At 47.3% G+C, this 16695-nt stretch overlaps 3 protein-coding genes across 3 annotated transcripts; 1 reads left to right on the top strand and 2 right to left on the bottom strand.

The window, feature by feature from the left end:
- The first annotated feature begins 596 nt into the window (after positions 1-596).
- F4822DRAFT_399275 (GCS-domain-containing protein) lies at positions 597-3303 on the top strand. Its single transcript, XM_051457758.1, has 4 exons — positions 597-1106; positions 1162-1436; positions 1485-2070; positions 2124-3303. The coding sequence occupies exons 1-4, from the start codon at positions 1089-1091 to the stop codon at positions 3141-3143; spliced, it is 1899 nt and encodes a 632-aa protein (XP_051315457.1). The 5' UTR covers positions 597-1088; the 3' UTR covers positions 3144-3303.
- Positions 3304-3629: 326 nt separating this feature from the next.
- Positions 3630-5423, bottom strand: F4822DRAFT_437009 (carbohydrate-binding module family 35 protein; the record flags this gene model as incomplete). The annotated part of the gene is made up of 4 exons (XM_051462375.1): positions 3630-4521; positions 4573-4881; positions 4934-4988; positions 5045-5423. The coding sequence occupies 4 exons, from the start codon at positions 5421-5423 to the stop codon at positions 3630-3632; spliced, it is 1635 nt and encodes a 544-aa protein (XP_051315456.1).
- A 7890-nt stretch (positions 5424-13313) lies between these two features.
- On the bottom strand, positions 13314-14982 carry F4822DRAFT_208780 (uncharacterized protein). Its single transcript, XM_051453840.1, has 3 exons — positions 14175-14982; positions 13807-14118; positions 13314-13753 (listed from the first exon to the last, which is right to left on the bottom strand). The coding sequence occupies exons 1-3, from the start codon at positions 14850-14852 to the stop codon at positions 13571-13573; spliced, it is 1173 nt and encodes a 390-aa protein (XP_051315455.1). The 5' UTR covers positions 14853-14982; the 3' UTR covers positions 13314-13570.
- Between the last annotated feature and the right edge of the window lie 1713 nt (positions 14983-16695).

Raw genomic sequence — 16695 nt, 5'->3', positions numbered from 1 at the left:
AATAAAAAAAAAGTTAATACATATTTAGTTGTTCATCTCATCGTGAACCTTTAAATACTTATATTTTTAAACCTCTCATTAATCTTGGTGGATTAGACTACCATATGACCTAGTCTTACATCCGGTCCTCCCTTACTGTTCCCCTACTTCCACTTCTTTTCATAAATTTATTCCTAATCGGGAAGTCCAGGATCGTCGCTAAGGGCTCTAGATCTAAAGAACAAGCTGCCATCCGATCCAGTGGTATGACCAGAGAATTGCGTGCTTTCGCGCGGAGTTGACACATTCTACACATCGCCGGATCGCACCCATATTTCTAATTCGCGGCCATGGATTCGAGACCCTGAATTCGGTCCGTGGGGGTAGCCGTCTATTGCCGTGGTCTGCATTGTAGCCTAGTAGTCTACACTGGATTCCGACGGCGTAAGTCGCTAAGTTACTGACGCCACTTGGGAGTTTATCCCTTTCTATGTTTACGACTAGGGGCCTGTGATACGGTTAGGACGGTTAGGGTTTGCGACGCTATCACCATTCATAGTATCGCCCTACGTTAGAGCAAACTCGAAGTTCGAGAGGATCAAATATTGTTTGCCTTCTTTTTTTTTACGTTGTTCGTGGATCATCTACCATCTATCCATCTCCTATCATTCTTACGCACATATACCCGGGTACTTCCCAAGCCATATTCTCCATAAGAATCATATTTAGCGTCTTTTTCTCGAATTGTTCCGATACACGATACACCTATCCGAAGTGCCAATTTTACAATTAAGGAAATACTTGTGTCTTATCGGCTTGCACAGCTACGAACCATTCAGCGGCAAATATGGGTTTGCTGTATGTCGCCCCTCGGTGAAAGTCCGAAGACCAATCTAGTGATACGTGATCATTGACACTCAACTCCAGGGCTTTAGGAACGGCTCTTGATTGGCCCGATGCGCAGAAGCACGCGCAGCAAGTCAGGGAATGGGGTATCAAGGTAGTCCCTTATCGCCGCCTGCCTCGTAATCACTCCGGCGCCATGGCTGATCTCGTCATAGCAATTGCTGGAAATTTGGAATAAGGCTAAGCACAAGGAACGAGATGCTATGTTGTGGGGTGATGAAGTACTGTGTACATCCTATCTCCACCACCCAACATTGTCATTAACAAAACACACAGATAGAGTACCTGGTCGTGAAATATTCGAAAGACGACCCTAATGTCCTTTTATCACTGCGGCAAGCCGATATCCTAACAGCATTAGCAGCTGATGAGGAACTCTCGGATAAAGGCGGCTGTGTACCGGCGCTTCAGGATGTCGAGACCCCAAAACTGAACCCGCTGCCTGTCTTCCACCCCGAGTTTGGTAGGTTCATGCTCGAGGCTACGCCGGGGAAACCATGGGGTATTGGGTTTAAGGAACTCCTAGGCGTTGAACCTGACATGAAAAATAGGTATTATGATTCTTAATGCGCATCCTCACTAAGCTAACCAGTCATCAGGAGGAGAATCGCTAAGGACCATATGCAATCTGAAGAATATCCAATCACTCTCACTACCTTCCCCCGTTTAGGTGTACCAGGCGTCTTCACTGACCCCTATTATCGACCATCTGGGCCAAAGTTACGGTCACAATTTGTACCAGATGAGATCGCCAATCCACACATTCGATTCCCAACCCTAGCGGCAAACATACGATGGCGACGCGGAAGGAAAGTGCAAGTAAACGTCCCAGTTTTCCACGATGAGAATACACCAAATCCATGGAAGGATCCTACAATCAACTATGACCTTCACAATTGGCCAGAAGACGACGATGTTAGAAATGGCGCTGCCCCAGATAACTTCATTCATATGGATGCCATGGCGTTCGGAATGGGAAGTTGTTGCTTACAGATCACTTTCCAAGCGAAGAACATCACCGAAGGTAGACGGATGTACGACCAACTAAGCCCGATTGGCCCGATCATGTTAGCTCTAACGGCAGCGACGCCAATATATAAGGGTTTCCTAGCGGACACTGATGTCCGTTGGAATCAGATCAGCCGTGCTGTCGACGACCGAACCCCTGAAGAACTAGGAGAAAAGGTCAGTGCACCATATAGTAACTGGTTAATGGCAAGAAACTAATCGTTGTCAAGCCCCTGAAAAATAACCGATGGCGCATACCAAAATCTCGTTATGCGTCTAACTCCACCTATATCAGCACCGATGCGCGCTTAAGGCAAGAATACTTCGATCCCGATCTCGTTATCGATGAAGCGATCAAAAGAGAGCTCCTTGAGGGTGGTATGGATGACCGTCTCGCTACACATTTCGCACATCTGTTTATCCGCGATCCTATAGTAATCTTCAGTGAGGATCTCAAGGAGCTTGACCTAACTAAAGCCGACCATTTTGAGAACATCCAGAGTACCAATTGGCAGCACATGCGCTTCAAGCCACCACCACCAGGTTCCGACATCGGCTGGCGTGTCGAGTTCCGACCCATGGAGATCCAGGTTACAGATTTCGAAAATGCTGCATTCGCGGTGTTTATGGTATTGATCACTCGCGCGATTCTTAGCTTCGATCTTAACTTCTACATCCCCATCGTCAAGGTAGACGAGAACATGGAGACGGCGCATGCTCGCGACGCTGTCCTCGAGAAGAAATTCTACTTTCGCAAGAACCCGTTCCCGAACCGACCCCCGCGTAGCAGCGCCGCCGCGTCACGCGCCGGTTCGCCGAACGCTAGCAGACCCCCGACTCCTATTGGCCCGGTTGAGGATGAATACGCATTGATGACCGTCGATGAAATCATCAATGGCTCCGACGAGCACGGCTTCCCGGGTCTAATTCCGATCGTAGAGAGTTACCTTGACTCCGTCAATGTGGATGTGCAAACCCGTTGCGATTTAAGCACGTACCTAGATCTCATCCGCATGCGTGCTAGCGGTGAGCTATGGACTGCGGCGAAGTGGATTCGTCATTTTGTTGCCAAGCATCCCGAGTATAAGAAGGATAGCGTTGTCTCAGATCAGGTTACGAAAGACCTCGTTGCCGCTGTGATTGATATTGGGGATAGAGAACAGGAGGGACGTGGGTGGAAGGATTTAGACGTGCCCGATGTGAAGCACTTGCTTGGGTCGTTCAGGAGTAGTGGATGTGGTGGGTTATGATGCTCACGGGGGCTAATACGCTCATGGCTAAAGACTTAAGTGCATACATGGTCTCGTTTGTTGGTGGCTGCTTTCACTACGAACTACTTATGTGCCACCTACCTAGGTACACATGGTGCTGAGCATAGACTAGCGTAGTAATTCTATTCGTTTTACTTAAGCCCCCCTATCTCTGACGTGCCCACCATTCGCAGCGCGTTGCGTTGGTTGTTCTAACATTGCTAAACAACAATGCTTAAAGCGCGTATCTAATGTATCTACACGATAAAATTAACGTGATGTGACGTTGATTGTTCCTTTATGCTGTTTTATCACAAATAAAAATGTCGGGGTAGTGAATGGATCGATTCCACCCCCCTTATTCGGCGCCAAAGAAAAGAGCGCCTTAAATACCTAAGTCCATTAAAATAGCTACTCGAAACCGGAATCTAGGATCTTATTTCTAAGTGGTATACTATATATTTAACGCGACAGCTAACTATTTGCTTACTCGAATATCTCGAAACCGACAAGATCTGGCGCATATGAGTCCCCGCTCGTAGCGAAGACGAGCTGATTTGAACCTGCGACGAATCTATCAAGCTCAATGAGCAGCCTATCAGACTCATACCAGTCACCTCCCGAAATGGGAAACGCCCACCTCTTTGGCGTCCCACCATTCACTGCGATGGTCATGTTCCGCGTATTTGACCCCCAGTCCCAAGCGCTGTCAAGCGCGATATCGTGATTAATGAAATCGACACCAACTAGCTTCGTCCCCTCAGATTTCACAATCACGGAATCAAAAGACGCTTTTGCGCTTTTGCTAGCGATACTAACTTTACTACCCGCGGGCGCGCACTCGGAGTTATTGCAAGTAGTCACCGCAGAGCCTCCTGACAATGTAGCATTCGCAGCCGCGTAATAGACCCCCGTCGAAGTCGGCGCAGACGTCGACTTAAGAATATTACTCAGGACCAATAGTTTCATCTCATGGCCCGCGAGTTCAACCTTCTGGACCCCTGAGATCGTACCGATATCTTCCGCTGCCCAGACATCGCGAGCGGATGCCTCCGAAATGTTTACGCCAGAAAGGTCAAATTCCACTGTCTGAGAGTCGTTTTTCCAGTTCGCGATACCGACTACTTTTCTTGATCCGGAGAGCTCTCCGGCCCAGAGATCCCATTCTTCTTCGGTGTACCGTCTGATGAGGCGTGCTTGCTTGCCTAGGGGATCTTGGTTAACTGCTATAACTTCCTCGTTTCGAAGGACGTCGAGGGAGGCCGCTGGTGTGAGTTTCGCGTCGATTGGTGCTCCAATGTTAAGGGGTGATTTGTTGATTGCCCACATGCTAAAGTGAAATTTCTCTTCTTGGAGTGATAGGGCGTTAAGTCCGATGCTGTATCTGTGAATAAGGGTTATGCGATGCGGTGGAGATGGCTTTCCTTACATTAACATATCCAAGTCGGGATACGCACCAACGGTAGTAGTCTTGTGGAATGGCACGGCTTGATTTGTGATCCGCCATATGCTCCTCCAAGAGTTATATATGTCGTTGCTAATCCTGTAGACGTTACCGATTGGTGGTGCCCAGTCGCCTAGATCCTCGCCAATACCCCATTGGCATATGAAATAGGCGATATCTCGATCTACACCATTCAAAACAAAAGCCATCTTCTCATGACGCTCTGGTGAAGTGGATGCTGGCGAGACATAGTCGGCCATCTGGGTTTTGGATGAGGAATAGCAGTTATCATATCTGTAGGGTTAGCCACAAATAATCCTGCATTGTTAGAAAAGGGGGCACTCACTTCAAGGAGTCCCCTTCCCATTCAGAAAATGATTCCGCATCTATCTCTTCAAATCCTATACCCGAATTAGGACTGCACTGTGAAAAATAGGAGTATCCTCTGACTTCATACCAAGAGATGCTGGTAGATCCGTTGAACCACATTGATAGTAACCTGCGCCGGAATAGAGCCCGAATTTCAAGCCTAAGCTATGGATATATTCTCCTAGAGCTTTGCCCCCAGATGGGAAGAGGGTTGTGTTCCATTGCAAACGACTTTCAGAATCTCTATCTCTTGCCATCCATCCACAATCCGTCGTGACATACGTATAACCTAAATCAGCCAGACCCAAGTCTACAAGCCCCTGGGCGTTGGTTTTCATGATCTGTTCGGTTGGATTGCAGCCATAGTAATTGTAGCTGTTCCACCCCATCGGTGGTGCTTTTGACTTGTAGAGGGCGGCTTCTACCGTGGCCCCGATTATGAGCACTGCCACGATAACTCTCTTCATTTTGTGCTGCTTGTTTTTTATTCGAATAGGTGAAGCCCTCTAAGATTTGGCTCTGTAGGTAATTTCAGCGCGCCGACATCCTGCATTCAAGTTGTGAGGCCCTATCGTGACTCCCAATAGATACGTCATGGAAGCCGCCAAGATACCCCGTCGTCCTCGGTCCACAACGACCGAAGGCGTTCTAATTTCGCCGTATGGGTGCAATATCACATGGAGTCGGGATGGGATTCCCCATCACTGTTCCTCGGTGTACTCCAAATACGAGCTTGTTCAAGGTTGCTTGCGGGGAACCCAGTCCGGGAAGCTCTCCACAACCGTGCACGCATAAGTTCATTGTAACCATCTAGTCACTAGGCAATGCCGTACAAGCGGCCCTATGGGGGTTCGAGATGAAAGGGACATTACCGACATTCCCCGCGATGAACATACCTAGGTGGAGATAGGCTGTTTACTCACGGGCGGCAACTAGAGTTTGGAACAGCCTCTGATTAAGGATCACAGCATTATAGAAAGCTATTCATAAGTACGTAGGTAGGTAAGGATAGTGTGTCAATTTACCCTATAAGTAGAGGCTCGCAAATGTTACCTTGGAAGTTTCGATATATGAGCAAGACAGGGGCTGAATTGACTCCTAGAAAACACTCATGAACGTTATCGCGCCTCATAAAAGTTACGAATGTTCATTTAATTATTGAGGCTGGATTATTTATATAGGATTCTAGTATCGTGAAAACTTCTTGTAAGAGTTCAACCCTCGATGGCGCTTGGGAGTGAAACGAAATCGGGGATAGTATACTGTGTCTCAGATTATTTATTCTATAGAACTAACTAACACCACACATCAAGCTACCCCGCGTCACGATTTATTCATACAGCCTACCTACCCGTGATTGTAGCATACGTACCTAGGTGGGTATTACGCGATCGAAGCTGTCATAGCATCCATATCAGCCAGCAGTAAGCGGCATCGAGATACCGGCACAAAAGGACTCCAGGGATATTACGGCAACTACAGGTCAATGTGGCTGGCGTAAAGGACACTCGGGGGCTACTAAAGTGGAATGGATCTGAAACTCAGATCTACTGAAGTCGACCCCATACATAACATTTCAGACCGCATGTTTACTCCTACGTAGTGGGCGTCCATATCTTGTAATACACATGTCGGCTTGACCTTGTCTTAATTACGTGGCTCCTTACTAAAAGAGTAGATTGTCCCGTGTCTCTGATCGTGTAGGACGACGTTCGTGGTACTACCGGGCTGGACCGCAGCAAGGCAGAAAATAGACATATGTTTCTATTCCCAAGTAATTTCCTTGATACTTGCTCCCCGCTTCATGAACCGTTAGGTCTCGGTCCCGGAATGAGAGACAGTATGGTCGTCGTGGGTAAAGTGTTTCGGGAGAGGGCAGATCGGATCTCCGCGAGCTAGCAGACGGCAAAACGAAACATGAGGACCGGGGTCGGATGAGGCGTTGTGGCTACGTAGAAAATCAAGATTTCTGGAACATATCTTGCCTTTCTCACGACATTGCTTTGCCTGATGGCTCTGTTGGCGTAGCAAGGCGTCAGATCCAATACCAAGTATAGGGCATACTACGAACTACAATTTCCGACGTTCCACTATCTAGACTCTTTGACCGGCTTCAGTGAGACAATTTACCACAGGTCTGTCAACTACCGTGGTGTACCGTAAGCCTTGTGAAATTCTGTAGCGACTACAATATGTCTCAGTATCCCATACGCGGCTAATCTTTCCAACTTGATAGGGAGTATCTTTTGTGATTCCCTAACACAAAGGGTGTGGGTCGGAAGTACGATCTTCTTCCCGGCCTTCGTAAGAGGCTTAAAGTCGTCTAAGTATCCGGTAACGATGGGCTCCGTGTTCGTAACATGGATGCTCAGCCTGCTGTAGCGGCAACTCTTAACTATAGTCGGAGAACCTCACGCCCGATACCGATATACTGGAAAAGCCACTAACGATGGACGTAAGGGTGTATTGATTGACCCTTTTACGGAGGCAACTCCAGGCCTATAGCGGACTAGGTACTAGGCAAAACATGCCCTAGAGAGTGAACAAAGCATTTAGGTACTTGCCGTTAGGGCTAGTTGGCCCCCCAGAGCTAATAAAGACATGACATCAAGATCGTGTGAGTTTGGATTCAGAGTAACGAGGACAATCCAGGGAGAGTCACCAAAGTTAATTCGAGTCGGACTGCCACTAAGAATATTTTCAATCACTTGAGCAAACAAAATTCCATTAAAACCTCGTGATTTCCCAGTAAAGGTACACGCGTAAGAGCCGACGGTGCTGTCGGGGAAGTAACCAACCAACTGGCCAAGAAAAATATTGTCTGCCCCTCAGGTACTAGGGAAAACCTCACAGTTAGCATCCGACGTATTTCCACCAACCAGGCCGCCCTAGATGGCAGATCTCTTTCTGACGTCGACCATGCGTGAAGTCCACGTCCTTTTTCGGGGTAATTTCATGACTAGTGGCATTAAATGGATCTTGACCTAAAGAAAATCACCCGATTCTGAGTTTGCCGAGCTGTATAGTTCAATGGGGAAGTGGATATTTCGTTGGAAGAGAAGATGAAATCCACCTCACTAGCGAAACAGGAGGTACTTCCATATAGGGAGGTGCTAATATACCCTACCTATCCACATATAGAACCATTCTGGAATAGGTACTTTGGTTTATGCGGATAGGGCTACTACTGTCGCGTACCTAGGTACTAGATTGACGCCCAACTACGATCTAAAATCTGCTGGTGTAAGCGCCAGGCACCAATTTAAAGGGTTTTCTACAGTAGCGTATCGAATAGTTGAAGATCGTACAAGGAAATCGCCGAGTGGCTTTTACTAGCCGCGATTACAAACCAGACCGGTGACCAGGCCGGCGTTGCTTGGCGAGCAGGACACGAATTGTAGACCCGGTCTAAACTCGTCTGGTAACAAGGGGTCAAAATTAGTTACAGAGGCCTAACATGTTTGCAGTATACGGTCGCTAGAGACCGGGTTGGACCGTCTAGGTACTGTTTTAGTACTTATAATGTCCCGGAGAGAGTCCAACACATTACCCGATTGAAGGCGGCGAACACTAGGTATCCACGGGGGGACCATCTACCGCCAGGACGCATCTAGTTTAGGACACGGCTGGGCATGAACCGTCCGTGGATGTACATACTGTACCTAGGTATTTCACGTATCCGCCGATATTTCAACCCAAACAATCATAAAAAAGGGGTAGGATTTCAACATGACCACGGCGACCAATACTTACTGGACAGCAATATATGCAGATAAGACGATTGCCTGTGATGAGATCTTCGATTCCATTCGTATTGAATCTGATGGGAAAAGGGGCAAGAATGGGGACGGGGAAGATGTACCGACACGGTACACCTCGTATGCGAGATGTAAAGTGGGGGAAGCGATCTAGGATCTGAGAAGGATCTCGATTGGCAGACTGCTACACCACGTGGCCGGAAAGTACTTGTACTCTACATCCAGTACATTGATCAGTGTGTCTGTAGGTATTCGTGGGTGGTGGGTGTATCCGTCCCCTTACTAAGCCCATCTTACACAATTGAATTATTTTAAGCTCTTTAGCAGTTACAACACCTAGCTGACCATTGCGCACCTGAGTTTTCTATACTGGATGGGAGTTCTGAGTCTTGTCTTGTGAATCGTGATCCTAGACAAGAAACTTTACGTACCTAGGTAAGCGTAAAATTCGGGCGATAGCATCGATCTATTTCACATGGTAGGATTGAATGAAAATCAAGGAAGTTCGAGACGAGCCGTAGCAAACACTTATTTGCCCATCTCCATTATACCTAACACAAAATTTCCCATATACATACAAACAATTTCAAAGCTGCTTTAAGGATCATTAATAAAGATATACCAAATTTTGAAAATAGAGCAACGACTTGTGGTACTTTTTCGAAGGCTAAATCGTAGAGATTGATAAGGAATCACGACGGGGCGATGAGATCGATAGATCCCATGCCTTAGTTTTCTTGCTTCTTTTAGGATTGATACTCTATAGCGGTATGCTCGTGTCACGTCCAATATAAGATAAGGCCATCGTCATTCGATTGAGAGTGAATCAAGGATCGAACTATGTCTTAGATTCGTGCAATTCTAGATCTGCGGGAAAGGAGTTCACCTCATACAGACCACGCGGTCGCCGGGCGTACTTGTCTCGGTGATAATGATAGTAAAAGTGAATAAAAGACTTCTGGATACTCGACTACTAAACCCAATCTCAATACATACCTTGAAATCTGATATTTGGCATCTGTCAACCAGTCATGATCAAACTCAAAACCCTTCTCCGCGGCATGTTCCAACCGGAAAGGCTTGACGTAACTTAACTACGTACGCATACCTAAAATATCAGATGAAGTTTAAAGACCGCAGAGAAGGATGGTGATAAGGTTGAGTTTCGAGCCGAACGGGATTCCATCGGGGAACCCGAACTCTGTGCATAATAGACTATTAAGCAGCGTATAGTATAGACAGATAAAGTTAATAACGTTATTTACCTACCTGGGCACTTAGGTACCTAGGTAGGTAGTTGTAACTTGTTACCAGGTGCTAGAAACGACTCCGGCGAAGCACAGGGGTGAAGAGCGAGAAGAGCCGCGTAACGCTGATTCATTCATTTCATCTAGATCCTTCTATCCCACCCCCTCCCTCTGTCAGGAGGAAGAGATCGTAATACCACCTAGTTGCAGGTCGCGACCGATCTTGAGGTATGATTCGATTGAACTAAACTTCCTGCGGCAACACAACATCAAGGAATTCGTATCAGCCACCGCGCCCTCCTTGTGCGACCCCTAAGCAACTTTCGAGGATGTAGGTAACTAGCCCCAGACCCGATGTTGCATACCAACTTATTTCGCGATAGGTGGTGACCTAAAATGCGGCTTAATGCACATGGAGAAAAAAGTAGTAGCGGCGGCCTCTCCCATGCGACTTGCCGATGGCTGGCCGGCTTTCATCCCAGTGGACTAGGTTTATAGAGCAGCCCGCAAGCTGGTGCGTATCCGTCCCGTCCTTTAGCGAGCGGACTTGGCAACGTCTGCCTGGAGTAAATAAATGAGGAATCAGCAATATCGCCTAAATCAACCCTTCATTTTCATCTCATCCCTACTCAACTTGGGGGCCGCGATCCACACCCACCGTCGGGATGTTTGACAGACAAGATCTAACCCTGAGCAATGATGCAGATCCCGCCTTGCTGCATCGCGGCGAACCTGATTACCTGCAGCCCCCCTCTCTGGTGCGTCCGTCGGACAAAACAGGACACTGTGAAACGGAATAGGATAGGATAGATAACCAGATACCCTACCTGTTGTAACAGGCAGATAGATAAGAAGGGCGGTGATCGATAGTCGCCGGTTTCCTTGCTCTATCTACTGATTGATATGTAAGCGCGTGTGGTAGAAATAATTCCTCTTTTGTCGCCCTGCATACAACGCATTAAAAGGCTAGGCAGGGCGGGAATGCAATCACCCTCTTACGTACATACATACTATGTATGGCATGTTGTCGGCTGGTTTGTAAGAAAGTGACGATATGCGTGGAAAGTGACAGCCTTTTTTTTTTTTTTAAGAAAAAAATTCCTTTCTTCGCTTCGGCCAAGGCTATGGCCACGTAAGGAGGAAGGATGAGTAGGGGGGTATTATATATATGAGCCTCACGATTCACAACCTAACCTCCCCAGGTACCTTACACATGGCAGCAATAGGATCCTTCTATAGGGGTCTGCTTGGCGAATCGAGATTTTTTTTTCTAGTCCTTACTTGCTGACGTTCATATTCTATCACAAAATTTTCCCTGTTGTGACGCGGGGATACAAATGTGTGTGGAGGTGGTTCGATGTGCGAATGTGGTTCTTCGCATTTTCGTTCCGACCCTGTAGGTAGGCTTGCGGCACGGTTAGTATTTTTTTAAGAGGGTTCGACAATTGTTTCTCGAGCTTAATGATATGATCGCGTGTCTTGGTGTATGTTAGTTCTTATTGCGATAGGCCCGGTTGAAAAAAATTCAGTGTGCCACTCAATATTGGCAAGCAATGTGGCGTCGAGTAGATGTGCTTCCTGTCGATACAGAAGGCTTGATGATCTGATATGTATTGTCGTACATATATCTAGATACTGGACATGTATCCCTGGTATGGGCGCGATCCTGCCAGCCACACACGCAAGACGCCTTGAACAGACAGGAAAGGACCCTGGGGTCTCAGATCTATGTTTCACAAACTTGGTCCTTGGTTCGGTCCATAGCCAATCCGCTGACTTTCTTTTAAAATGCTATTTAGTCACCACAATCGTCGGCTATATTTACTTACAGCAAACTTGAAAGTAAGGTCAGAATGAGCGACCATCCGTCCTTTTTTTTCGGCCATAAGATAATGAAGATGAGTTTCATAATAGCCCTATATTCAGCCCAGACTTGCGGATATCAACCATGTAAGCGCAATAGCGACATCGGCTAACGTAGTTCAAGGTGCACGCCTATCAATCTGACAGGTCACGTAACACGGCGTCTGTGGAGAGTGTCCCGCCCGCTTCCCGCCGCGTGGGTGCGCGCGTGTGCGTCGTATATGCTGCACCTTGCCATCATCGCCTAGAAAGGCGGCTTCAATCCCCAATACCCTTCATATATACGATACCTACCTACTGCAGACCTGAGCTACGTGGCATCGTTCATCTATCCCTCTTTTAATGTTCTTTTCTTTCCCACACCTACAATAGGATCACCATCCGGCGCGTCTTTTACTCGTTATTTTTTTCACGGACGCGCGTGTGTGTATGTATGTAGGTATATGTGTGTGCTGTGCCACCGCACCGCGTACAACCCAACCTTCTCTAGGAGGTGTCGTGTCGTAAGAAGGGAAGCAGAGGGAAAAGAAGGTTAGCAGCGGCGGTGTACTAATTTAGCAATAGCTTATGGCTATCGGCTACGGTGGATTTGCAGATTAGGTGAACGGAGTAGCACAAATTCCCCACGTCGTGTGCCACGCATAGCGGGAGGTTGGGGAAGTACGCTTTTTTAGGAGGGAAGCAGAGGATCGTAGGACGGGTGAGGCATTTCGTGTTCTCTGATGCTATGATTCTATGCGGCTTTTGTTTCTGCGGAAGCCTTGGGTGTAATATACCTAGGTAGCTATGAGAGATATAGGTGAGGGAAGTGAGTAGTTAGCGCTTTACTAATGGGTTAGTAGCAGAATCTAGGGCGTAATCAACATAATTCAAACAACGGTAGGACACAGGTAGAGGTTACAACAGTGAGGTTAGTTTGACAGTAAATGTATTAACATCACTATATTTATTCCTAAAATTTCCAAGGCAGATAAATGTCCTCAAAGGAACGCTACCAACGAACTGAACTCGCGCCAATAGTCATCGCACCATCCTCTGACATGGTTTAAATAGAAGATTCAGTAAGTCAGGGCTCATTTCAGCACTGAAAAAAGACTTGCGTCGTAATCTCCGGGGCGAGGGAATGGAAATTAGTTTTAACCCCCGTCCGTCTATGACCACAAGATGCGTTAAGAATTTTGCTTGTTTTTGTTTTGGTAAATCCCATGCATCCCTCGGCTTTCTTCTCTTCATCGTACTTCTTGCGCTATTCAGATGCCAAATAAAACAACAATGTTAAAAAAATATTTCCCATATGTAACCTCACTGAGCCGGTCCCCTTTGCCTGGATTTCATGAACCCACCCGGAACATCAAATGGCACATGAATATCAAATAAATAGTGAAAACTTGAAAACAGCCAGACGCCTTGACGATGCCCTGACGAAAGCCTCCCGAGTCCTTTTGCCCAGTTGAGGGTATATACAACGAAAGCTGATAAGTGTCAAGAACTAAAACTGAGTTCAGATAAAAATAATAAAATCGTCATTTCGAGTCGGGTATAATAATTAGCACACGATATATAGTCCGGAACGTTATAAGATAATGACTGGCGACTTGGGTCGTAAGCGTCGCAAGATCGAGAAGGCGGCCGTCGATAGTGTCGATGGACTAAGTAATATGTAAAAGGAATGAAGGCTGAAAGTCGCTTTTCGTCCGGTTGCCCATGAAACCCTGTGCTGGCGTAGAAGTTCATCGGACTCTAGTCTCAAACTCGTTCTTCCACCGTTTTCGGTCGAATGGAACGTTGTTCCATTTGACGTTTCCTTTCGAGTTTGGCGTAGTGAAGCCCACAAGCGTTACACAAGGTCCTCGCACCATCTGGTCCTCGTCGCCATTCTGGAGTATCGATCCTGTTGCAACTGTGACACCGACCGGGTGGTGCTGCACGCTACAAAGGGTGGGTTAGTTTAAATGCCGGTTATATATAACGTATTGACTTACACCTCGCCGCTTCTTGACTTCGCTGAGCCCATAGGGTTGTTTTATGCTATCGCCGTACATACTTATATCGTCATCTCCTTCGTATGGTCCTTTTCCCCGACCCTCTCGGGCCTTCTCGGTCGCCAGGCTATGTTGCACCAATTCCCTCAGGTTTTCGAGAGAACGCTTCATATATTCTACGTTACCAAGCATACTCGACACCTCCTGATCGTTGGGCAGTCGTTCTGGAATGGGTTGTCCGCCGTGTTGCTCTGAGGCGATCTTACTATACGCTTCGGCGAAATTGCAGACCGTTCTTGATGTCCACACCAACTGCTGAATCCGTTAGCTAGGATGTTAGGTGCGCAATTGAACCATTGGAAACAGACCTTGTTTAGGCAATCCTGGTAACCCCAAGACTCGAAGTGCCTATTAAGAGTATTGTTGTCGTATCGATTTCGTGGCATCCCATATTCTTCATCGCTGTGGATAGGCGGCCTTGGTTGATCGTAAGGTGGAAGCGAGGGACCTAAATGATGCGGAGAAATTGGTGCTGGAGGCAAAGGATATTGACCCGGCGGGTATGGGATCTGGGGAGGTGGCCCATTTGTGTGGCCGCCACCGGATATGGGCTCTGGAGGTTTACTATGATCGCGCTCTGCGTACGAATACGCCGCACTGGGGGGACCAGGAGGGCCCGGTGGTGGCCCAACTTCAGACCGCTGAGGATAACGAAAGAATTTATCTTCATGTGAGGGCGGTGCCGGTCGTGAATCGGGTGGTAGCTCTGATCTTAACGGCGGAGGAGGAAGGGTATGAGAACCAGCTAAGGTTGTAGGAGTCGTCGGTGAATAGTGGCTAGGCTTAGCTCCTGAGAAAACTTCTGATAATGAAGGAAGAGACTGCCTTTGAGCAGGTTCCGCTTCATTAAGTGTCCTCCTGTTCTCCCCTGGTGAAATCATACCGGGCATCGATGGCGGAGGTGGCTGGTGGTAAGCGGGTGGGAATGGCGGTTTGTGAGGATATGCCGGGGCCGGAGCCGGGTTCATTAAAGCCGTAGCTGCCATCGTGGGCGCTTCGCGATTGTGTCGTTCTGCTGGTTCAGGAAGACGCTGGCTGTAGGAATCAAGTCTGCTAGCGGGAGTAAAACCACTAAGAGAAAGATATACTGATCAACTTGAGTTCGATGAGATGGTGCCGAGCGCACTAGAGCGAGTAGCTCCAAATAAGAACGGACCTTTGCCTAGTGCCAGATTCACCCGCTTCCATAGCGGGACTACTACCAATGGCGTTGCCAAAATCTCCAACCGATTAGTTAGGACGACCTATGCATCTGACTTGTTCGGGATACCCGGGAATGCGGGATCAATCGTCGTGGATATCGACCCTGGTGTGTAAGATCTCAAAACTTCTCACGTTCGTTGTGGACCTAGAAAGTTTGAAGAAGAATAGGAATCGGGTCAAGGTAGTTTGCTGTAACACGAACTACCTATAGACTAAGGCGACATAAGTCCCTAGACTAGTCCCGAATTAAAAAGGGTCTATATAACGGCCGGAGTTCACGCAGGAGTGGCGCCAGGATGTTAAAACTGTATCTTCGGGCCCAGTTTGATTAGAATAATCCAGATTAAGCAAGTATGCATGTGGCGGGACGGGAAGGGGAAAGGGGGGGGGTAATTAGAGCAACGGTACTTGTTAAGTAGACGTTGTCGATGGTGGGAACGCCTAGTATACGAGACACAAACTCGAATAACCACGAGGGGTGGCGATACGGGTATTCCCCTTAAGACATTCTTAGAACTCTTACCTTTTTTATAATGTAGCCACCAGGTGGGTCTAAGATATGACCCGAAGATGGGAACGACTATATGGTTCTGTATTCAACCTCGGGGCGTGCGTATGTGTAAGTATGTATCGCCGTGAATGCCTTGCTAGTATAGCCCGTCTTAAGTTGCTAAGACGTCGACAATGGTTGCGGAAATAGTCCTCTCTTATTAGACGATCGATATGCGCCGACTACTGTGACGGCGAGCCCGATACGCTATCCTGTGTGGAGAACAATAGATGGGTAGGGTGTTCAGCGAGATCGTAGATGGCGTCTAGAAAAGGACGGAACAGATGAAGTAAGATTTCTAAATGGCTAATACGATTTGAGGTTACTTAGGCCCCGTGACGTACAAATGGGGGAAGAGAGGAAAAGGGAAGAAAGGAGAAAAAAAGAAGATTCGACAGTAAATGACGAAAACGCGGGCGATGTGTCGTAGATAGGTTAAGAGAGTTTAGAGAAAATAAGCACAGCAGATTGGAACGAGATGTATGCTACCACTGTATGTATGATGTAGCATACATTAGATGGGCAAATATGCGTAATAAGGAACACTAACCTGTAGTGTACATACATACTTAATTCAGGACACCCCTGTCTACCCAATTTACTATTATTTGTGCAGTAACCACAGTACGGAGAGACTTTGACCTGGGTCACTGGAAGTGGGGGAGAAGACGGGGGACGAAATAGCCAGGACAAGGGTGAGAATCTCGCAAGTCAGGGCTTGCAAGCCAGTCAGCTGGTACAGCGCCCTCTCGGTTCTGTCAGAATCCCCGAGGGTTAGGTAGAAGAGGAGAATACTTCCATGCCTGTGGTTTCTGAGTACTGCCCTTGCCACACACCCCTTCTCCTTCTTCAGAGGAAAATGATCTATATTCAAAGATGTATTTTTTTTTAATTGCTGCCTAGGTCTTTTGAGATAAGTAGGTCTTAAGAACATGCTGCAATAAGCGTAGATTAGGAGACGAAAGAAAAGCGTAGTTGCTAATTTAGCAGTTCTGTTCTGGGATGCGGACGTGTGCAATACCTAGAGAAACAGCAGAAAAAAACCCACCTTGGCTCGATGCGAGCAAGGTTCAAGA

The sequence above is a fragment of the Hypoxylon trugodes genome, assembly GCF_022578975.1.
Source record: "Hypoxylon trugodes strain CBS 135444 unplaced genomic scaffold F4822scaffold_4, whole genome shotgun sequence".
NCBI lineage: Eukaryota > Fungi > Ascomycota > Sordariomycetes > Xylariales > Hypoxylaceae > Hypoxylon > Hypoxylon trugodes.
The sequence above is the reverse complement of the archived record's forward strand: the minus strand, read 5'-3'. Positions and strand labels throughout refer to the sequence as shown.